General features: G+C 39.1%; 2 protein-coding genes and 1 long non-coding RNA gene across 3 annotated transcripts in view; all 3 read right to left on the minus strand.

The window, feature by feature from the left end:
• Positions 1-4,953: 4,953 nt before the first annotated feature.
• LOC121730342 lies at positions 4,954-5,353 on the minus strand. Its single transcript, XM_042119348.1, has one exon. The coding sequence runs from the start codon at positions 5,299-5,301 to the stop codon at positions 5,029-5,031; it is 273 nt and encodes a 90-aa protein (XP_041975282.1). The 5' UTR covers positions 5,302-5,353; the 3' UTR covers positions 4,954-5,028.
• Positions 5,354-6,207: 854 nt separating this feature from the next.
• On the minus strand, positions 6,208-7,190 carry LOC121730741. The gene is made up of 2 exons (XR_006036144.1): positions 7,077-7,190; positions 6,208-6,348 (listed from the first exon to the last, which is right to left on the minus strand). It is a non-coding gene; the product is annotated as an uncharacterized LOC121730741 (long non-coding RNA).
• A 780-nt stretch (positions 7,191-7,970) lies between these two features.
• The window catches only part of LOC121730735, a 48,133-nt gene continuing 31,665 nt past the window's right edge, over positions 7,971-24,438 (minus strand). The window contains exons 2-4 of the mRNA XM_042119876.1: positions 9,574-9,774; positions 8,459-9,467; positions 7,971-8,381 (exon numbers count right to left, since the gene is read on the minus strand). Of these exons, the coding sequence (XP_041975810.1) occupies positions 8,216-8,381; positions 8,459-9,467; positions 9,574-9,748 (1,350 nt within the window). The 5' untranslated portion in view covers positions 9,749-9,774 and the 3' untranslated portion in view covers positions 7,971-8,215. The remainder of the gene's footprint in view (positions 8,382-8,458; positions 9,468-9,573; positions 9,775-24,438) is intronic.

The raw sequence follows: 24,438 nt of genomic DNA on the forward strand, positions 1-24,438 counted from the left end.
ACCGCATTAAGATTTTGATACAAAAATAGAAAAATTATAAAAAAATTAAGGGGTCCCCATAGGCACAACTGAAACAAAAAATTTTTTTTTCCATCTAACCTATACGTGTGGTATCAACTGAAATATAAAAATAAATCAAAAACCATATATCAAAAAAATTTCATTAAAATAAACCTTATTGCTGCTGCGGAACCCTTCATGGGCGAGTCCAACTATAGTAATAGTAAAATAAGTGCGAGTATTAGTTAGGTTATCTATAATTCTATACTAATAATATAAAGCGGAAGAGTTTGTTTGTTTGAACACGCTAATCTCAGGAACTACTGATCGGATTTGAAAAAAATATTTCAGTGTTAGATAGCCCATTTATCGAGGAAGGCTATAGAGTATAGGCTATATTATTTTGTCACGCTAAAACTAATAGGAGCGAAAAAATAGAGGAAAATGTGAAAAAAACAGGGGAAATTATTTGAAAGGGCTTATCTCAAGAACTACTGGAGAAAATTTTCTGTTATTTGGCACAGATAAGAAGTAGACCACGTGAAGGATCATAGGCTATTTTTTGAGGACTATTTTGTCTGTGAAATATCAAATTTACGCGGGCGAAGCTGCGCTGAACGTCTAGTTTTGGATATCTTATAACTTTAAACGAGCAAGGTGAATAATTATACAAGGTCCGTTTGCCCTTGTCTTGCACTTAGAAAAAACGCATGTCAAAGATCGCTCGGATTTTCAATAGTTAGTACGTGGTTAGTACCTGAGAAGCTACGTAAATATTTTATGAATTAGGGGGAAAATAAACACCTAATCAACGTTATAATAAGAAATTCTATAAATAAGAGAACGGCCTGAAAATAAGACGACGCGAAGAGGGGACAGCGAGGGACGGCTGTGTCACGCTGATCAGTGTTGCCAGTTCTTAAAAACATTAATTATTAAAGAAAACCCTAAAACAGGAAACCCTAATAAATATTGCAACGATTCTTTGTTTTTAAAAATGTACACATTTAATTCTTATTTAAAGCAACATTATTAAAAATAGCTACAGGGGGTAGTTATTTTTAATAAAAATATTTACATAGCGTTTAACTATTCAAGATCCGCTTTGTCTGTCATGTGTCGTTCGGCGTCCCCAATATGCAGCTGGACAAAGACAAGAAGATCTTACTTAAAAATTAATTATATTTTTATTTAGTAGGTATATTTAGGAACAAATAACGATTTTTTTTCATACTTATCAATAGGTATATTTTAGGGTAAAGCTAGATACCGCAAGATATTGATTATTGAATACTTACTTAGTATTACTAAATCATACTCCAAACCTACTTATCCCTAGAAAGAAAGTCGACTTCCTTGACGAGATTACAACAAAATGGCTGGAACGATTGAAGAGGGTGAGAGAGGGTATAAAGATTCCTCGTTCAGTGGTTTACAAAATGTTTACTTTTTCCTGACGTCCCTTATCCCACGATTTTCCCCAATAAAAGAGGCACGTGGAGCTACACGCGCCTCTTATATATTTATATTATTAATATTATACGGGGAGGATTTTAGGAGTGTAGATAGTTACTTCTTCAATTCACACGCCAACGAGTATGATTAAAATATAAGCTACGTTTTATAAGGAAAAAACTCACGTTTACCGTATTTATATATTGATGTACTGCGGCACTATATCAATATAATATTATAGTAATAGCTCCCACACCGGTTTCGGTGACGGTGGCCGGTTTAATTGAAACCAGCCCAGCAGGAGTAATTTTATAGTGCCCAAGTGTGTGCGCAGTACACGAGAGCACTCTCTATTCCTTTACTCTCATAACCTAGTTAGACGGAAGACCGACACAACCGGCGAGAGATCAGGCGCAGGACCGACTTTTTACATGCCCATCCGACGCATGGATCATCTTACTTGTCAGACATGCAGGTGATCAGCCTGCATTGTCCTAACCAAATTTATGGAAATAACATGTTTCCAACGCGGGAATCGAACCCACGACCTCCGAATCAAGAGCCGCGCTCTATATCTCAATGTTTAAAAAGTAAAGCTAGTAGCATAGGGTACTAGCTACCTATAAATATCAAAATTTGCATGTCCGTTGGCGAGAACTAGTTAAGCAGGCTATTAGGACATCCACGAAGACTATTTATTAACATCAGCGGCGCTTCATTTTTAAAATACAATAACAGCTAACTCACGAGAAAATTGCTACGAAAATTGGTTCAAAGTATAATCTACTCCACTAATAAAAAAACATTCCAAATTAAAAACTGATCCTTCAGGAAATCAGATAGTAATTTTCACCTCAAATGACGCGTAACATTTTCCGCCATTCGACAGCGAAATCTATCAGTCAATGCATAGCCTAGATTTCCCTAGGAAGAAGAGGGGTGCATGCAATGACGTCACCATAGTGCTGACCTGTGAATTGTGATCTATTTACATGCGTCCGGCGGCGCGGGGCAGCGGGGGGCGGTGCGGGGCGGGGGCGGTCAGTTCGGTGGACGGCTCCCGCAACCAGTTTATGTTTTAAATTCGCGATAAAAAATATCCGCAGCCTCGTGTCATTAGCCGCGGCTCCCCGCGCCCTGCGCCCGCGCCGCCTGCATTTCATTTAGGGATGGAGTTTTCGAAATGTCGATATCGATATTTAATTATTATTAATCGATATCGATATTCTTACGTACTAATAAAATATATAATATTTGATATGTGTGTAAGCTATACATCTGAGGCTATACAATATTTTGTCCTCATCTGTTACATTGAAAAATGTGTGATAGATGTGAAATAAAACATCCTAATTCATATTCATCATCATCCTAACTCTTCCCACGTAAACCGCCTATGCTGTGTCACTGCTGGGCAAAGGTCTGAAAGCCCATTTCTCTCGTTTATAAGCCACCTTTGGCCAGTTGGGCTGGTGTGTAAAGCTGCAGCTTCACGACAACTTCTTCTGGCCCAACCTGTTTTATAATATGAGTAAGGAATGAGAAAATATGATATTATTATCGATATATCGACTGTCGATATACGGTCCTCCCTAAATTTGTCGGGGTTCGGCGAAATCGGCGCATCACCTCGGCCACTTGATACGCGGCTCGATGCATGACATGATTTTTTTGTCGCGACCGATTTTAAAATTATCTCCGCGTAAACGCTGCGCTCGTTTGTGCTTTGTCTATATTTAGGTGTCTGCATAATGCATTTTAAACATTGTTTTGTACTTATAATAATCAACAGACATACCACACTAACAATGTGAGAACCAGGCTGTAACAAAGATACTCAGGTTTTCAAAGAAAAAATTGTTTTTATGTGTAGCACTGAACATGCACTAAATCTGCAGGACTTTTTAATTTTTTTTCAAATTTACATGAGTATTGAGCACTACTTAGTTAACGGTACTTAAAAAAATATATCTTGCTCCTGATACCTGGGCTAGACTTGGTTGGGTAACCAAGAGATCATGAGTCTCACTGACATAATATTATATTATGACACACTATGTATATTACAAACTGGGACCAAACCGGTAGACTGCTTCATATAACTCTTAAGTGTAGATCGATCTACCCATTACTGAATGTCCATAGGCCATAGACCCGACTAGGGTGCAAGGGTGCTTTTTCTATTGTTACAGTACATTAACTATTTTTTACAAGAATAGGTATTTAAATAAAGCTATAGATCCAAATCAAATTAAATAGTTACTTATAGCTTTTTGCTTTGTTTTAAATAATTACCTTGTTGCATCAAAACTTGCCACAGTTATAAGTTATAACAGCAGAGCAAACTGCAATCCTGGTAACAACTAACAAGGTTTAAAGACATGAGGGGATGAAGCGGGTAAGTGACAATTTGAAAACACGTTTTTTTGCATTAATAGATGTTTTAGGGGCGGAAAAATGATTTAAAATAAAAAAATGTATAGCCAGACTATAATATATATTAGCCTGGAGATGAATTAGGTAAGTTACAAGGTTTATTCTAATTACAAGGGAAAAATGAGTAATTGCTCTTATATCGTAAAATGTTAGTTACCTGGTTCATTCACTTATGACTTCTTTTTTACGACATATTAAACCATATAACTGTAAAGCTCTTAATTCAGATTATCTTGGAAAATTCTTGTTATTATATTTTCTTGATAGAAGGCCCTTGAAGAAATTGTAATTTTACTTAGATAGTAAATTCTCTATATATTATGTTAAAGTACTACAACCATTAGATTCATTTGGGTCGCATTGACGTCAATCTTTTACAGATTTTTTTCATGTAGGCTTATAATTTACAATATCATTACTTTATACTATTCAACTCACTTGAACACTGATAAAAAATTAAACTTTTGTTACTTTTTAATAGGAAGAGAAATTATTAATGTGATGGCATTGTGTGGTCACTTGAGCATAAATGCATTTTAATAATAATGTGCAGGTTTATTATTGTGGCATTCTTAGCTAGTTACTGCAAAAATCAATAGGTATTCCATGATATTGCTTAATGTTTTGCAACAAGTGCTGATTTAGATTAATCCCTCGATCACTGATTCTTGGAAATCTATTGTTATCGCGGTTGCATGCAACAGCTTGAGGCTTGGGTGGTTAATATGGAAACAAATGTCAGCATCTCTAGATCAATAGGCCGTTTTAAGCCACGGTCTAGGGACGGTAGCGTCCATAGATGCCCTACGGCCTACAGATTACTTTGTGATTTACTACAGATTACAGAATAGGTCGGCCTATTCTCATAAAAATATAATTCGGCACTGTATCAATGTTAACAGTGAGTACTGGTTGCTGGACTGTAGCTTTAAAACTTTTTAACATTCACTGCACTGTATTACAAGTTTACATTGAAAGAGCTGATCAATGTAAATCAACAGCTAGTTCCACTATGTACCTCGTGAAATACCACAGTGTAATTAATGATTTAAAAACAAGCAATAGCTTTTAATGTATTTAATTCAGTCCTGTTTCTTATAAACAATATTTACATTTGTATATTCCAATCACAAGAGGTTATTTTGAGGTGGCCGGTGCAGTGGGAGCTGTGGCCACTCGCTGCTGCGCTGCCGACAGCTGTGGGGTGTCCGTCGCCAGCGACCTCAGCTGCTTCTCAGCCGCAGCATTCACCATCTTAGTCACAGTATTCTTCATCTTGTTTCGTTCGAGAGCTTGCACTTTGCTTTTCACAGGCGCATTATTTCTTTTGGTCACGGCTTTGCCTTTCGCCTTCTTTGTCTTTGCGCCTGACGGTAATTTACTTTTCACTTTCATTTTCCCTTGTGCCATTTTATAATTATTTATTTGTAATTTTGCACACCAATAAAAACAAACACGCAGTTTGATAAAAATAGAAGAAATGTGTTCATGACATTGACATTTGATGATTTGACAAATGACAGTGACAGATCTAGACTTGTTTTTCTTATTATGGCGCTCGGCTTTTTCAATACCATGGCCAGTGTCAAGTAAAATATGGCGGGGAAAAAAATCGTAAAAAGTTTACAAAATTTAAAGTCGTTTTTCCAGATTATCGTCATGTCGAAAGTCTAGTAAAAGTCTAAAAATGAAGTCAGTAAAGTCAACGAGTCAAGTCAGTTGTTTTAATAAAGTAGTAGACCCTTTGCTAAAACTTTCGATGGAGTTTTGGAGGGAACACAAAATGGCACGTTTCTTGAAGTTTTATCACTTGCCCATACTAATCTTGTGCATGACATCGAATATTTAATGGTTAATATTCTACCAACATTATACAATATTAAAAACTGAAATAACACAATTTTAGGGAAATAATACAAAAACACAACGTCACTCTTTCGTATTCCCGGCAAAACAGAGATCTACACTTCATAGTTTTTAATTTTATAATTCATGTTAGCACAGACATAAACATTGCAGATTGTTTCACCAGATGAAATAGTGGCACCATTTTATATAAGGTTACTTGGTAGTAGATTTGTTTTAGACCGATGTTTAACAAAGCTCCAAAACTTCTTTGGATTTTGAGCGATGGATGATTCTGTCTCTGATAAATAATTAGAATAACATTCAGACTCCATCTTTTTAACGCGATCACGTAACAGCATAAAAGTAATCTGATCACTAATTCTACCATATTTTTTGTATTTTTTATGATACTTATATTTTTCTTTTATTAGGTGTTTAAGAGCATAATTGTACCAAATAGGATACTCACTGGGTTTAATTTGTTTTGCAGGTACATATGTTCTATGTAAGTTAGAGATAAAGTTGTAGAAAAAGTCTACGGAGTGATCTAATGTTCTGTTTTCAAATTATTTGTGCCAATCCGTATTAGAAATGTTGTCGTTGATAACACTGAAATCACAACGATTATAGTTATAGCAGTTAAATCGTGCTGGACTTAAAAAAGAGGAATTAGACAGGAGAAGTAACTCGACTGTGAGCGCCGGGTGATAGGAGTCGATAGGGACCAAGGGGTCTAGATTTTCGCATACAGATACTTTGTGATTACATAGTACAAGGTCAAAGATTTTATTTTGAAAATTTGAAACACCGTTAAATTGATTTAAATAAAGAACATTGAGCTCATCGGTCAGTAAGTGTTCGTCACTACTTTTAATATTTTTTGGGACATAGTACCCTTCAGATGCGTTGAACTCCCAACCAATTCCACTTAAATTAAAATCACCTACTATTAAATACTTGTCATCTGGGTATTTTAAGTTTATGTCGCTTACATTATGCAAAAAAGTCGCCAATTGGTTAGAAAAAGTATTAGTTTAACCAAGACTGCAAAGATACAAGACGCAGACATGCAGTTTTATTGGTTTTGAATGATGATTAAATAAGCAAATTGTCAACCAGAGATCTTCGTCTGAGGATTTAAACCGCGGTTGAATAGTAGCAGATAGATGTCTACTAGCGACGATCAGTACACCGCCCCCCCTAGTTTGTCCAGTTAATTTATAATTGCGGTCGCGACGATAAACAATATATCTAGTACTAAATAGCTCAGAACTCAGGAAGTCTTCGGTTAGCCATGTTTCCGTCAAGATAATTAAGTCATAGGAATTTAAACTTACCTGTCGGTAAAAGTCTCCTGACTTAGTTCGGAGCCCACGAACATTTTGATAGTATATTGTAATCGAGTTATTATCACTTGTATCCACGATAAACAAACACAGTAGAACTTATGTAAAATATTGATATCGTATGACAATTGACAGTACACTAAAAATATACTATGCTGTAGTTTGATCAGCATATAACTCCACATTATTATTCTGAAAATAGAATCAAGTAAGTCGAATCGTCGACAAATACCACTAAAATATAATAATCGAAGCGATTGTAATAAGTGGGTTGATTTAAATAAAAGGTGCATCGATGGTATGATACGTGAGTGAGATGGAAGATGCAACAACATGGTATGAACGATAGTGGGTGCGAGCAAGATGAAGATATGTGACACAGTATGGCTGATAGGATAGATTATAATTATTGTGGATAGGTAGTAATTTTATTTTAAGCCCCTGACAAAAAAGAGGGGTGAGTTATAAGTTTGACGATAAAAAAGAGGGTTGTTTTAAGTTTGACGACAAAAAAAAGGGATGTTATAAGTATGTCTGTCTATCTGTTTGTCTGTGTGTGTGTGTCCGTCCGGTAGTCTGTGTGTGTGTCCGTGATGGTCCGTGGCATCGTAGCATCCAAACGGGTGGACCTATTTTGATCTAGTTTTATTTCTGTCTCCAGGCTGTATCTCAACAGAGAGTTGAGATACTGGAGACAGACGGCAGATAGTAACGCACACACAACAAAGTCTTAGTAATAGACTCCCGTTAATCGCTGTGTAAATTTTATAAACTTCTATTACTAAGAGGGAGATAGGAGGACTTCGGAGATAGGCGCTTTAAATTAATGAAAATAAAACACAATAATTTAATTATTTTATTCATAAATCGACTGTTATTATAGTATATGAATTCGAGTTTCAAGTTTAAGAAATATACATAATATTTTATATCTAAATATATTTTATGTACAGATTAATAGAAAAGTTATCGAATATAATAATCAGCTATCGATAGATCCGAGCGACGAGAGAGCAGGCGACCGACGAAAAGCGGCTTACGAGGATACGCCTCGTCTAAAAATGTTTAGAAAAATAGATAAATCGTTCAAAAACGTCAGAATCAGTCGAGAGATAGAGGAGCTAGGGCGGCTACGCGTACTCCGTGTCGGTGGACAGCGAGCGCTCGGCCGGCGAGCGGCGCCCGCTGGCGGCCGGCGAGCCCGCCTGCGCTTGCGCGTACGCCAGGCTCTTCTGGTAGCTGAACAGCTGCCGCTCCAGCGCGTAGTTCTCCGCCTGCAGCGCTGCGATCTCGCGTCTGACGACAAACAAAACCGCGCTTAGAAACTATTGCAACATTAAAATGTATGCAAGATCAATATTATTCGCGTCTACCTCATTTGATGAACGTGCAGCCGGCACAGGTCATCGTACACGTGGTAGGTCGCCTGGAACAGCATGTAGGTGTCGTTCCACTCGAGGCGCACGCGCAGCTCGCCGGCGTGCTGCCAGACGCAGCCGGCGCGCGACACCTCCTCAACGCGCAGCGCCGTCTCCATCATCAGGCCCTCGTCGGCGCTCTCCTGCGCGTAGTAGTGCTCGAACGGCGAGCCCGGCAGCTCCTCCGCGTCCGGCTCGCCCGGAGCCGCGCCCGCGCGCACCAGCCACGCCGACCAGCTTACGTAGCGGATGTGGTTGCGCGGCACGTTGTTTACGTCCCGGTACAGCATGTGCAGGCGCACCGTCTCCGAGTGCGTGTCGCAGCGCAGCACCCACGCCTGCTTGTCGCGGTCGTAGCACGTGGCGCCGCGCCCCAGCACCGGCACCGCCAGCTCCGCCAGCGGCCGCGCCCACACGAACTCGAGCGTCACGCGGAACCCCTTGTGCGGCAGGCGGCCCGGCGGGCGCGGCGTCCACGGTGGCGTCCGGCCCTCCGCGTCACAGATGCACTCCAGCGGCCCCGAGTGGATGCGCCGCTCGCCCTCGCCGAGAGCGAGCGCGTAGCGGACGCGGCATCGCTGCCCCTCGCCGGAGAGACGCACGAGGCGCAGGGCGAGCGGCTCCTTGCTGGCGCCGCCGGCGACGGACACGGCCCAGTCGAAGCCGCCGAAGGCGATGGGCGGCGTGTCGAGGCGCGGCGCGCGCAGCTCGCACGAGTACAGCGTGCGCACGCGCGAGATGCTCAGCTCAAGCTGGAATTCGCCGCGCGCGTCCGCGAACTTCTTGAGCTCGGTGAGCGTGACGCAGCGGCCGCGGCCCTGCGCCGCCCCGCCGGAGTAGAACCGCACTTGCTTGCCGGAGAACGCCTCGTTAGCGGTGAAGTGGTCGCGGCTGAGCAGCGTGAACGTGAAGTCCACGTACACGCGCATACCCTCGCATACGCTTCGCCATACTAAATATACCCCTGCAAAATATTATTGACATTAGTAATGCTTCTTGATAGCGAGGCAACAAAATATCAAGCAGAACCTAAACCTAAATAATTAGTCTAAGCTTAGGTAGCAGCTCACCCAGGGAGGTGTCGCTGCGGTTGAAGGCGACGGCCCAGCGCTGGTAGGCGCAGTAGAACTCCTTGGAGGTGACGTCGCGGTCGGGCTCGCGCGTGGCGGAGCGCGTCACGACGAACGTGAACACGTGCGTGTCGGCGCGGTCCCGCAGCCGCGTCGCGCGGTACAGCAGCGCCATGCGCCGCGCGCGCCAGACCGCCTAACCTGCCATGAAAAACTGTCGGTTAAAGTTTTATTACTGTTATAGGCTAGTTGATTGGCAATCAAAGATTTTACGGGACTTGTATGATGCTGGTTTAAGCTTTAGGTTTTCACACTGGCAACTCGAGCTAAGCCTAGATTACCAAACACACGAACGAAACAGAGATAGGCGCCACCACTGACAATGGTATCTTGATGTCAGTCATGCAGTCCTCTATTAATACTACCATGAAGATAGAAAGAGAATTGTACCAATGGGATTCGACTCAGGCATCTCAAGTTGAGTTATATTAGTTATTTCCTCTGTGTCAAATACGCTACATTGTATTTAACTATCGCTGTCGTAATTTTCTGCTAAAGATCGCCAAATAAATTCGCCATTATGTCCGACTAAGTGTCGAAATCTTGTCAAAATATAATCTGAACAATAATAAATCGTGAGCGTAATTGAACAGACTCGTCGCGAGTTATTACGAGATTGTCAGTCCCCCGCCCCCGCCCCCGCCCTCGCCTGCCCTGCAGGCTCCCCCGCCCTCGACTAAAGTTACAATTTAATTATGTATTTCGCATTCAGGCGGCATTATAATATCTGATAATAAATTCCGTGAACCCCATTTAAAGATTTGTTTGTACATTTCATTGTTATCGTTTGTTCACTTTTGTTAAAGCACACAGATCGGATCGCCTTTACAATTTTTTTCTGGTTTTCTAGTTTTACCATCGTCCATATTGTTGTTGTACCAGTTAATAAAGTTTATCCTAGTCCCTACTATACAAAAGTTTTAAAATGTCAATCAATTTTTATCAATACACTTGACTAAATTAAAAAAGTCATTACAATATTATTACGCGATTAATACGTAACATTTAAATTAGAAGCATTTGAGCATACATCATACATAAATTCATACATAAATAAAAATAAGTTGTACATGTAGTAGAAATATTATGAGCTCCTTTATTCGCTCAGCTGTACAATATATTTGGGGCCTGGCGTAATTTATGTCGCCATAAGCCCATAACAATACATTTCCATACAATACACGTGTATTGACAGAGCATTGACATGTATGGGATCGTGTTTCATTCTTTTTACGATTTTCCTGGTTTCGAACAAAAATCCTGTTTATATACCTCGTAGCGCCTTTAGTCTCTACCATCCAAAGGGCAAACATTTTTAAGAAGGTTTTTTGTACCTATTTAAATGTTTCCATTCCAAACCACTTTGTTCTAATTTTTTTTTAAGAAATAAGGGGGCCAACGAACAAACGGGTCACCTGATGGAAAGCAACTTCCGTCGCCCATGGACACTCGCAGCATCAGAAGAGCTGCAGGTGCGTTGCCGGCCTTTCAAGAGGGAATAGGGTAATAGGGGAGGGTAGGGATGGGAAGGGAATAGGGGAGGGTAGGTAAGGGAATAGGGTAGGGGATTGGGCCTCCGGTAAACTCACTCACTCGGCGAAACACAGCGCTGTTTCACGCCGGTTTTCTGTGAGAACGTGGTATTTCTCCGGTCGAGCCGGCCCATTCGTGCCGAAGCATGGATCTCCCACGTATTATAATGTGAATGTAAACAAATGCTCTGTTCTATCAATTTTATACATGCTACTTACTCAATACTCGTGCAATAAAGTAATATAATGGCTTACTTTTGGCTGAGAACAAACTCAGATCAAAACTGAAATCTCAAAGCAGGGGCCGTACCACGAAACCGTTCTGAGACTCAATCGAATGAATCGGAATGCCGCGTCCTACTCTAACAAACGTGAAATGACGTTGTTAGAGCAGGACGCGGCATTCCGATTCGATGGTTCGAGTCTCAAAACTGTTTCGCTGTAGGCCGTCTGAGTACAATTCAACAATTAAAAAAAACACTTGTATAATTTTGTTAATTTCTTTGATGACTTAAACAAATTATGGACACCAAAAAGGAAATCATTATCATAATGATCCCGATTTTTCGTGACTTACCCGGCGACTGTGAAAAATAAGGAAAAGGAAAAAGTGAGGTATCGAGCTCTATTTACTCGGAGAAAATATATATTCGGGAGATATCAATATTTATGAAGTGGAAAATGTCATGTTTGCTCGCAGGCAAACAACTCCGAATGATAGCCTCTTTGTTTCAATAAATAAAAACGCACTCTCTGAATATAATATGTAATACTAGCTGTGCCCCGCGATGTTACCCACGGTTTATCAGGGAAAATAAATAGTCATATATTCCGGTAGTAAAAAGTAGCCAACGTGTTAATCCTATCAACGAACTCCATACCAAATTTTATTAAAATCGCTCCAGCCTTTTAGACGTGAAGAAGTAACAAACATACAAACTTTCGCCTTTATAATGTGATTATTATTGCTATAATATGGAGCAAAGTGTTTTAAATAGTCTCCACGGGCCATTGGTTAGAGCGCGGTCCTTAACTCGGAGGTCGTAGGTTAAATTCTCGCGTTGGGATGTTAAGGATTTATGGCGGTACCCACAATTCGCCTAACATTCCTGCATCGCGCTATCGAAGTTTCGGAGAACGGCAAGATATATACAACGTCTGAAATGACGTCAGTGGGCTTCGGCCTGACCGAGCATGCTATCTCTCTCGGTCGGAAGATCTTCCTTTTCGGCCGCCACTAACAACGTTAAAGATTATTTCCAAGATTGGTTAGGACATAAGATGATCAGTCAGAGCACTTTTTCCTCTTATAACCTAGTGGGACGGATGACCGATGCGACTGACGAGAGATCGCGGTCCTTCACCAGTGGTGCAGGACATGCCCGCCCAATGCATGGATCATCTTTCATGTCAGACCACCAGGTGATCAGCTTGCATCGTCCAATCACGGGAATTGAGCCGATGACCACCAAGTCAAAAGTCACGCTCTGAACTACTGGACTACGGATACGTCCAGTTCCCAGTAGCAGTAATAAGCCGCTCGTCGTAAAAATTAACCAAAATAACTCCATGTCAAAATAGAACAATGTTTTGCGGCAACAGTGTTGAGCTACTAAACAATTAAAACCCTTTATAAAAGAGCACTTGGAGTGACCCAAAAAACTGGAAAAACAGCTTGTTTCAATAGAACGGACTGTTGAGGGAAACTTTAGTAATTACGACCTTTCGAACGCTTCGAGTTTGTTATTCCTCCACCTGGCGGCTAGGGCTAGGGCTAACAAATCTTCTAATTAATTACAGACCTCATTATGGTGGATATTTTTCTTAATGACTGTTTTTTAGATCCTCTTCTAACCAGTATCATGATTTTTAGGCGCTTGAGTGCTGCGTCGCGGATTAGGGCCAGCACAAATTATACAGGGTGTAACAGATTTAAAAGATAATATTTTAAGCTGGGTGTGTACTTGTAGGTGTCCTTTACAGTTAACTATAGTAAAGTCGCAACGCTAAAAGAGTAGTGACAGTGACTATAGTTTCTTATGTCAATAGTTTATGGTAGTGACATAATCCCCGCGTTCGACTTGACGTTAAAAACGATCAAAACGCTCAAAATAGGAGGCATTTTGAGCGTTTTGATCGCTTTTAACGTCAAGTGGAACGCGGGGAATATCGACGTAGAGATGTCATTTGTCGTTAGAGGTAAAAAAATGTGTCATCTCAATACAAAAGGTTGTTTTGGGACCATTTTGACCTTTAAGGCCAAGGTGACGAACTTTTTATTGATAAGATATAAGTTTTTTTTTTAATTCCAAGAAGAACTTGTTTCTGTTGGTAACAACAATCTACAAATAAACACATTTTTTCCTTCTTCTTTCTTTGTACAATACCATTCTTCTAAATATTTTCGTAAGACAATCGCCCGCGGCTTAGGACTAATGGGTTTCCAAACGTCGGCCAAATACTACGAAACGTACAAGAAAATATTTACTGGGAGTCTTAGCGACTGTAATATAGTTGTAAAAATTGAATGGAACCTAATAAATACAGACTAAGAAGTGTAAGGAGTGTCCGTGACAGTAATATTCAATATCTATTATTTATTTACAGGACACTTCTCTCAAGAGTTCGAATTTGAAGCTGCGCCGCATCGTCTCGACACGATGCAATGTGAATTGTTCCTCATTTCTACTTTTCAGAGCACTAACGCCGACATATTACGTGTAACTTGAGAGAGAGATCGTGAGATTAAGTCTTAGGACCTAATATCAATTCAATTATAATAATTATTACACCTCAGGTTGACCACACACATGTAACGGCGGCACAACAATGTCATTTAAGTGCCACAAAATCCTTGTAGGCGTGTAATTTGAGTAGTGGTGATGGAAACGCTACTCAAATTGCAAATTATTGGTCACTTTCCGCAATTTTTGTACACGAAAACCTTGTCAATATTTCGCAGAAGTAATTTGCTCGCCCTCGCCGCCCTCGGCAAGGCGCGTCAAAAGCCACTCAGAATTGGTTTCTTGGCCTCTGTTCAAATTTAACTCAATTTTCCTCATTTTTCGACAGACAAGACACCTTCATCAAACGTTTTAATTAAAACATTATCTTTGTTTCGTTTAAACGAATTAAAAGTCCCCTGTAAAATTTTAATCTTATATTCGAATTTATTATCGTGTTTTTTCAAGCGTTTACAAAGATCTCTTGTTAAAAGTTTTACATGAAAATGCAGCCATTAATAAGATAAGTAACAATATGTTAATATTATGATTTACTATTAATAGCTTTTAGAAAGAGAACTCAGAATCAGAAACTTTCGTATTTATAATAATATTTTTAGTACTTATAGACTTTCTTTACAGGAACATATTTTATCTTTGTAGAGAAAGATGGCTCTGTATGAGTTTGGTACGCCAGTTTTCCTCGCTGAATTATTCCCCAAGCCGGTGGGATCATGAACGCATTCAGAAAATATTTTGTGTATTTTTTATTCTGAATAAAAATTCAGAAAGAAAAAACACTCGCGTCAATTAAAACACCCTCTTTATAACACGTTCACTGCGGGCTATCAGGCGTGAGCCCGATGCACGAAAATAATAACGGCTGACAAAATATTTTGTGTTTTTGCAACGAATTTTACTCGGAAGTGGGTCAGTGTGACACGCCGTGTAAAATTAATACCGCTCATTACGAGTAGCCTTCAATATTTAAGGACGCTCAGTACGATGCTCAAAGACAAAGTTAATTGGTCGACGGAAAAAGTCTGTTTCACTGAGCTTTGAAACAATTTCCCGTGAATAAGTTAAGGTATTGCATAGGTACGATCTCGTATACTTATATTGCTTTCGTATTTTACTATAAAAGAGGCAAATTATAAAAGCGACTAATATAAATGTTGTAGGAAGAACGTAAACTTTTGCCGCGGTAAAAATATCGTATTTTCTTTCCCAAAGTCGACTACTCTTATATTATCTATGCCATTAAGTAACAATATTATGGCCATCAGATAAACCAAAAATCGTTTTTTTATTTATTTAACTTACTTTTAGTAAAGATGATCCGCATTTGCTGTCTATTATCACGACATGTCCAAAATGTAATTAATTCTATAGAATTCTTTCTATAGAGAGCCCTATTTCCCCGTAACAATCGAATCGAACGTAGGAATTACCTATTCATTTTTGTGTGACAATAAAGATTCACCGACCGAATAATTCGCTAGAGATATCAAATATAATGAACAATGGAATGTTTCAGCGGTTAATGCTAAATAACGCTTCGTGTATCTCGAAAATGTAGCTATTGTTCTGCGATTTTATAGCGAATTTATTTATATTTTAATGACTTTTCAAGGAGTATATGCTGGCTAAAGTGATTGTGATTATTTATTATATTTCGTTTATTAAAGATTCCGGTATATTATTTAACTAGACCCGCAATTTGTCACGGAAATTTGTAAGGGGAATGTACGTTTAAAATCTACGAAAACTAGACTATCAAAGTCCTTTCCTTGGGCTCAAAGTTACCCTATGCTTAATTATAAAATATTATACAATATTGGTATTATTATCGGTTTATTGCGAACACTGTTGCTCACACAGAAAGACGCACACAATATCACATTGAGAATATTAGAAATTAGAATGTATCGTTATTATAATATAAGACAATTTTAATTGAATTTCACCAGACAACCTTTATTAATCTATTACCTTAAAAAAACTCCAATCTGAACATTCTCTTTTCAAAAAGTTTTAAAAGAATCACTTTTTTTAAATTAACAAGATTTATTGACTTTGGCTGATGTTGCTTTATAAACTTATGATTATTTACACCTGACATCTGCGAAGAGGGCCGTTCAGGAGGACCTGCAAGGTCTCAAGGACCCTGTTAGATGTGACCAGCTACCGGAAATAAAACGCCTTAGCGTTTTATTTATTTCCACTACGTGATTTCGTGCTGGTGAAATTATAAATACTTGGATTATTATAGGGGTGGGCTTATACATGGAGCCTCATTTCGATTTCCATACTTTTGTGTCTCAATTTTGCTTGCATGGAAATTCGATTATCGCGGAGGAGCTATTTACTTTTGGTTATAAATTATAACCTATAAAATAACTTATAAAAACTATTCAATATCTTCTCTAATCTAAACACATACAAAATTTAACAAAAACGGTTTAATTAAAATAGCTGTGCACATAACCAGTTACAGATGGTTTATTATTGAAGACTAGCAGTCGCTACGAATGTAACACTAATTAATGATAATAATTATTTTAATGGAATGAATGCAAATAATATGTTCTGCCAAAATATTCATTAAATTGAATGAGCAGTTTACTAACCGCGCATTAAACCTGTCAGACTGTATATGTTCATGTACTCTAAATAATATTACTAAATCGAAACATTTTTTTCTCATATAAGCTACACCGCTCCGAGTTCATTTTTTCTTTCAAAGCAGTCGCATAAAGAGCTGAAAATGTCATTAAACGAGGGAAAAGGGCGGGAAAGGCTTCCATTGAGACACTTTGACACCTCATACCGCCTGTGTAATGCGGGGTGTTACACAATCGGAATGAAACTGACACATATATCGCGGTTGGACACGCGACGAGTTTGTATTTATACAGCCATATTAACTCTCATTTAGAACTTATATATAAAATATAAATTTTTAATGCTAAACTACCCAGTCGTTACCAACAGAGAGTAGTTTATATATTTTTTTAATGCTAGCATAGGTTGGATTTACTCTCATAATATGTGTGCCAATTGTTCTAAAATTTTCTTGGCGCTTAAATAATCTCAACCAATTATTATTTATTAAATTAGGTGTTGCATTATAATGTGACAATACACTATAGCCTAATAAGTAATTACCTACTTTTTCTAGAAAGTTTTTTTTTATGAAATAAGGGGGCAAACGAGCAAACGGGTCACCTGATGGAAAGCAACTTCCATCGCCCATGGACACTCGCAGCATCAGAAGAGCTGCAGGTGCGTTGCCGGCCTTTTAAGAGGGAATAGGGTAATACGGGAGGGTAGGGAAGGGAATAGGGATGGGTGGGGAAGGAATAAGAGAAGGTAGGGAAGGGAAAAGGGTAGGGGATTGGGCCTCCGGTAAACTCACTCACTCGGCAAAACACAGCGCAAGCGCTGTTTCACGCCGGTTTTCTGTGAGCCCATGGTATTTCTCCGGTCGAGCCGGCCCATTCGTGCCGAAGCATGGCTCTCCCACGTCAAGTCCCAAGTCAATTAAAAACGGGTCAAGTGCGATACGATCGTTAGTTATTTAAATAACCTTATGGTTATAAAACTAATAATTATTTTTCCTACCACGGTTCGGTATATTTATTATTGTTGACACGTAAACTAACAATGTGGTAAACTACCACACAGACCGAACAAATATTGACCAACGTGCTGAACTACTCTGTCAATAGCGAGGCAATTTTAAATTAATTAAATAATCATGTTAATTTTGTTGTACGATGAGCTTGAATGATGTTTTAAAAACAAGGGACGGTTCACAATAAAATCTATGTTTAAGGTTCCGTAGTAAATACTAGCAACCCTTATTAACTTTCCCCCCTATCCATCCGTTCGTCCACCCTTGATAACTTCGTAAATTATTGTTTCACGTAAATTAAGCTTTAAGTTTGTAATAATACGTTACAATATGTTTTATGGTAAGGCTTTAGGGTTCCATAAGTCATTTGTATGTCACCATGTAATATGTATTATTATGAATACTGAATAAATATTATTATTATTATTATTCTTTGAGCATAACTCGGTATAAAGCTGGACGGTGCCCGGCAGCTGGTCTACAGAATCACAGTAATGTACTTATCCCCGCCGCAGTCTTCGACAAATATTTTTAAAGAAAATTCGGTTCGGTAGACATTTTTAAATGTTAATAAAAATGTATTTCGTCCTTATTCCTTATTTCGTCCCTCGACAACTTAAATATGGTGTTTTCATATTCCTCTAGACTCTGGGTACTGTCGCCAAAATTGTTTTTCTCGTATTCTTAAAGTAATTTGATCTATTTTTACCCCTCCTGCCTGGTGTAAGCATCTAGGGGACAGACATTAACATTTAACACCTCCATCGTGGGTATGTCAATTGTTATGCGGCAGCCGGCTGTCGTTTGGGGATAGATGGGTTGACTCGGAGTACAATGAAAGAAAAAACAAACTAAATATATCATACTTTTCCTAAGGGCCTATCCAGTTCCTTTTTGATTTTAATTTAATGGAAAAACTTACAGCCGTTTCCGAGAAATAAGTTTTTTACATTTACAAGATTACATCGTTTTAAGCGTAATTTTACAAGATTAATTGTAGTCCTTATGTAACCGGGCTATGATGAACCGCGCAGGCGTTGTATGAAGTTCCCAGGAATTAAATTATGGAATGAATAATTTACAGCGGCAAGGTGAAGGAGAATTATATTGGAATTCCACAACTATTACAACTTTTGCTGCGAACTGCGAGCTGGTACAGCCAACTTGTAGAGTTAGTGTGCTTGAAAAATAACAGTGTTGTGATTAATATCAGTTTTACACACCATGGCAGATTGTGTATACTCGTTCATACTATACCTGCATGTGAATAGCCTCTAGTCTATAATTATTGTAATTTATAATATCATTTATGTAGATTCAAAACATTGAGTAGCCTAAGTCACATAATCTTAGAAATAAAAAAAACAAATGGAATGTAAAATCGATATCGTCCAATTCGACATAGTAACCGCGGGTCAAAGCCAGTACTTAGATCGTTATAAGATAGAGGGATGGAATATTATAAAAGAAGATAATTTTCCACTTAGAAAAGTTTCTTAAAGTTTGCGACAAAGACTCAGTTTTTACATAATGCCTCCACTTAAAGTAAAAATGTCTGCTTTACAATTAGCGACAGCTCCGGAAAACTTTTAAAAGAAAACCTCCGCAGAGAAACTCGTCAGTGTCGCTTTGATTCAAATCACGAGGAAAACGGTGGCCCTGATGTAAGCCTGTGTACACAAACGGCGCTCGAAATAAACTCTCCACGGGTCAAATACGTATCGAATACACGAGTTTACGCACGTAGCTTCTACAAGGGTACATGACTAAGTAATAATACTCATATAGAGTTAACTGTAAAAGTAGCAGCGCTAAAAAAAAAACATTTTTTTGTGATTGTATGGACAAGCTATCCCCCGCTTCATGATTTTTTTAAATAGAAAGGTGAAAAAAAGTATCTCCTCATAGCGAACTCTATAAAGGGAACCCATACACACGTCTACACAATCAAAAATAAACTGTTTGCAGTTACGCGCTACGATTTTGGCTCTAAAAAGTCACTTAGGAATACGCGCGTAATCCGTGCGTTACATCGTATGTGTGGTAACACTAACATAATATACTATGTAGGCCACCTCCTGTGACAAACACGTTTTCGGCCAGGGGAGGCAAATGGTCGCACGCGTGTTATACAAATTGCAGTAGCGCCCAGTCGATTCCGTTGGTTACATTAGAGTAGCTATCCCCAACCCGCGGCCGGCGGGCCGCATGCGACCCACCGGGACTTTATCTATGGCCTGCGTGATTTTGGACCATTTTGTAATTCACGCCCACCGGCAAAATAATGTAAAGTCTTCGTTAAAGTTGTGAATTTCTTTCCACTTCTAAATTGTTAATTTTGAGGAACGTTATTTATTAACCCTAATTTTTTTCTTTTTGTGGCCTGCCATCAACATCAAAACATGTTTGTGGCCCGTGTAAAAAAAAAGGTTGAGGACCACTGCAATAAGGGGAGGTACAAATGAGGAAATGGATCGTGCCACATTTACTTTATGATTGCTATAAAACTTAGAAGGTACTCAGCTAAATCGTTTTATATTCGAAAACTTTGTGGCAGATTGCATTAAGTGTGGTCCTTGGTTTGAGTCCACGTGGAGGTATTATAATAACTAGAGATCGCCCAATGGTCGAAATTCGACCTTACTTGCAACGACATTAGGACTACTACCTATATTTTGTAAAAAATATTAACTTCATCATAGTTTTTTTCAATTCTTGTCTTTTTAGTATCTAAAATTAAATAAAAAAAACAATAATCCACCATCCAGTGTGGTCCTTGGTTTGAGTCCACGTGGAGGTATTATAATAACTAGAGATCGCCCAATGGTCGAAATTCGACCTTACTTGCAACGACATTAGGACTACTACCTATATTTTGTAAAAAATATTAACTTCATCATAGTTTTTTTCAATTCTTGTCTCTGGGACTCAGCTGATCTCAGACTGGCTATACGCATTGTCTAATTAGTATCTAAAGTTAAATAAAAAAAAAAAAAAACAATAATCCATTTTCAATTTGTCAACTTGTTGTCAACAGACTTCAACCATAATTTTTTTTTTATTAAATAAGGGGGCAAACGAGCAAACGGGTCACCTGATGGTAAGCAACTACCGTCGCCCATGGACACTCGCAACATCAGAAGAGCTGCAGGTGCGTTGCCGGCCTTTTAAGAGGGAATACGCTCTTTTCTTGAAGGTTTGCAGGTCGTATCGGTCCGGAAATACTGCTGGTGACAGTTCATTCCAGAGTTTTACAGTGCGCGGCAGAAAGTTACGCGAAAAACGCACTGTGGAAGACTGCCACTCATCAAGGTGATGAGGATGGTATGTTTTTCGCGTGGGACGATAGCGAAAAGTTGCAGGTGGTATGATTCCGAACAATTCCTCAGAGCACTCCCCGTGATACAACCGATAGAGGATGCAGAGTGAAGCTACATCTCGGCGTAATTCCAGGGTGTCCAAGCTGTTTGAAACACTATGGCAGTCAACAATTCGAGCAGCCCTTCGTTGGATACGATCCAGAGGGAGCAGTTGGTATTTTGGCGCTCCGCCCAGAGATGAGAACAATATTCCATATGAGGCCGAACCTGCGCCTTGTAGAGTTGTAGGCGTTGGTCCGGTCTGAAGTACTGGCTCGCTCTGTTAAGAACGCCAAGCTTCTTCGAGGCTAATTTGGCCTTACCCTCAAGATGATATCGGAACTGGACTTCGCTCGATATGTTGACGCCAAGTATCTCAATGCTAGGGGAGATGGTTAAAGATGTGCCCTCGAAAAGAGGATAAACGACCATTGGTGACTTTTTAGTGGTAAACGCGCAGACTTGTGTCTTGGCGGGGTTGAATTGGACTAAGTTACGTCTACCCCATTCAGATACCTTCTCCAATGAATTCTCCACCTTAGACACAAGTTCGTTTCGACTCTCAGTGACATTTTGCCGAGAAATATTAGGGGAGCCGGTATATACAGCATCACCTGTACTATCATCCGCATAGCAATGAATGCCGTTGGTTTGTAACATGTCATTGATATGCAGTATGAATAGAGGAGGCAATAGCACACAGCCCTGAGGGACACCAGCATTAACAGACTGAGTTTCCGAGCATTCGCCGTCAACTACGACCTTTATGCTTCTGTCTGCTAAGAAACTAGTGACCCACTTACATAATTTCTCGGGCAGCCCGTATGATGGAAGCTTTGATAGCAGCGCTTTATGCCAAACCCGATCAAAGGCCTTCGCAATGTCCAAACTAACAGCCAATGCCTCTCCCTTCGACTCAATTGCCTGAGCCCAACGATGAGTCAGGTATGCCATGAGATCACCAGCCGAGCGACCCTTACGGAACCCGTATTGTTTGTCGCTTAGCAATCCCTGGCCGTCCAAGAATCGAAGAAGCTGGCTATTGATAATGGATTCCATTATCTTCGAGAAGAGAGAGGTTATAGCGATTGGTCTGTAGTTGGAAGGATTTGAGCGATCACCTTTTTTGGGGATCGGGTGCACCAAGGCTGTCTTCCAGGAAGCCGGGACGATGCCAGTGGAATAGGAGAGCCGAAAAAGACGCGTCAAGACCGGAGCCAACTCTGGAGCACACTTTTTCAACACAATAGGCGGGATTCCGTCAGGCCCACTCGACTTTTATAAATAAAAATAAAAGAGTATAATTCGTATGTATAGGCTTGTCACTAGTAGTCAGCTAGTAGTAGTGTCGTAGTGTGTGTAACGTTTTATTTGTTAAAAATATATATAATAAAAGCATAATTTTAAAATAATATTAGCTCGATGCACTCCTTCACCATAATATAAACTATAACTGTGCGAAATTTCATGCACCTACGTTTCCCCATTTTTCGTCAAAAGGGATACAAAGTTTTTATCTCACGTATTAATATATAGATTAATTATTGTCCTTAAAACAGTATTTTTTTATTAAATTTCAAGATTTTGCTTATCACAATACATGATAATAAATTTATTCTATCATAAGTGAATTATTTACCATTTTATATTATCTGGTTTTATAAAAAAAATTACAAAGTCTTAAAAGTACTACTTGAGCTCTACGTGGCGTACTATTCCTTATCATAGCTTAACGTTACCGTGAATTCGTAAATTTAAGGCAAAATATATTACACTGTCGTAAATTGTTGAAGCCAGTTAAACTCTTCGCCCATTTATGTTAACGTTTACGCCTATCTCAGTAACATCAAACTTTGGTTACGAAATCTTAATCTCAAGGCATTATTTACATAAACATTTACGGCCGTAATAAACAGAAAGAATTTTACAGAAAATGTAATGATTTCATGTAATAAGTCATAACCGTCATTAAACAAATCTTAGATATATTAATACGCGAGCGAAAAACTTTGGAACCCTTTATACGAAAAAATGCGGAAACGTAGGAGCATGAAATTTCGCACAGTTTTAGTTTATATAGAGAAGGAGTACATCGAGCTAATATTGTTTTAAAATTATGTTTTTATCATACATTACTTTAATAAATAAAACATTACACACACTACAACGCGCACACTACCATGTTTTGACTGACAAGCCTATACACACGAATTATACTCTTTCGTTTATGGTTGAAGTCTGTTGTCAAATTAAAAATTGATTGTTGTTTTTTATTAAATCTGTAATAGTCAATACTTTAAACGGGGAGTCAAAAGAAGATAATTTTTAAGGTCGAATTTCGACCATTGCATTGGGCGATCTCTAGTATAAGTAAATAATCATATTAAGTTATAGATAATATTATAAATGTAAAAGTGGTTCTGTCTGTCTGTTATCTCTTCACGCTGAACCAATTTCACTAAAATTTGGTGTGGAGATACGTTGAGTCCCGAGAGACATAATATATAGAATTTTAACCCGGAAAAATGTACGGTTACCGCAAAGGAGTTGCGACCGTCATCTAGTCATAAGAGTGCGGCCGCTAGACTTTTAACCAAAATCCAGCTTTTTTTCCATTTGAGCTGATGATGTCGATTGTTAAATTATCGAACAATATTCATCTCTGACCCGGATAAATTCATAATGAAACAAACATCATGCCCTATCAAAGTTGAGCAGTTGGAAGTTCTTGAGGGCCCGCCCTTCGCCATTCATGCCCCGCGAGCCCTGCGATCCTCCGAGCGGGTATTTAATATTTAAAGCGGATTAGAAAAGGATCAGGGCGCCGACTTTGTGACACCTTTATTGAGAGGTGAAGCCGCCATTATGTGTGTAAGTTAAGTAGTTAAGTGAAACATGTATGCATTGTACCATTATTTGTTTTGTTGGTCGAACCTACGGAGCCATTTAAGTATGTTGCGGTGTCTAAGGTCCCTCTGGTCGCACAAATAGATTTGTAAGACGCTATTTCATTTTCATAAAAACATTTTTATACAACTTAAAATTGAATTCCCAAACAAGTTTTAGTAATACTTTTTGTTTATTACGAGTATTAGCAATACGACCTTGTTATTGTTGTATGTTAGTCCGAGCACTTTTCTTATGTTTTGATCTGCTAAAGTCGCAAAGTAATACAATAAAACTGTAATAAAGCCTTCTCTAATGCGTTGTTGATTTTAGTGTGAATCAGGGGTACGGAACCTTTCTGTTTGTTAAGCCTCGAACGTCAGGGCTCAGCAACTTTTCCACCGGTCACATTTGGAATTCCTCTTCGTTATTGGATTCCCCGGGTTCCGGTTCCGGGCGCAATTCTGCCCGGAACTCAAACTCAGACTTTATTTTTCCGTCTCATGAATTTCTGACAATGTCATTAGCGGAACGTCTTTTATTTCATTCTTTGCGCTTTTGTTTTAGGTCATTACAATCCTGAATTTACCGAATAACTCCCAAACAAAGTAAATTATAAAATAAAAAGGTTGCAAAAGGTTAAATTATAAAACCAGGGGTCAAATATG

This window comes from Aricia agestis, chromosome 9, assembly GCF_905147365.1.
Source record: "Aricia agestis chromosome 9, ilAriAges1.1, whole genome shotgun sequence".
Taxonomy (NCBI): Eukaryota; Metazoa; Arthropoda; class Insecta; order Lepidoptera; family Lycaenidae; genus Aricia; species Aricia agestis.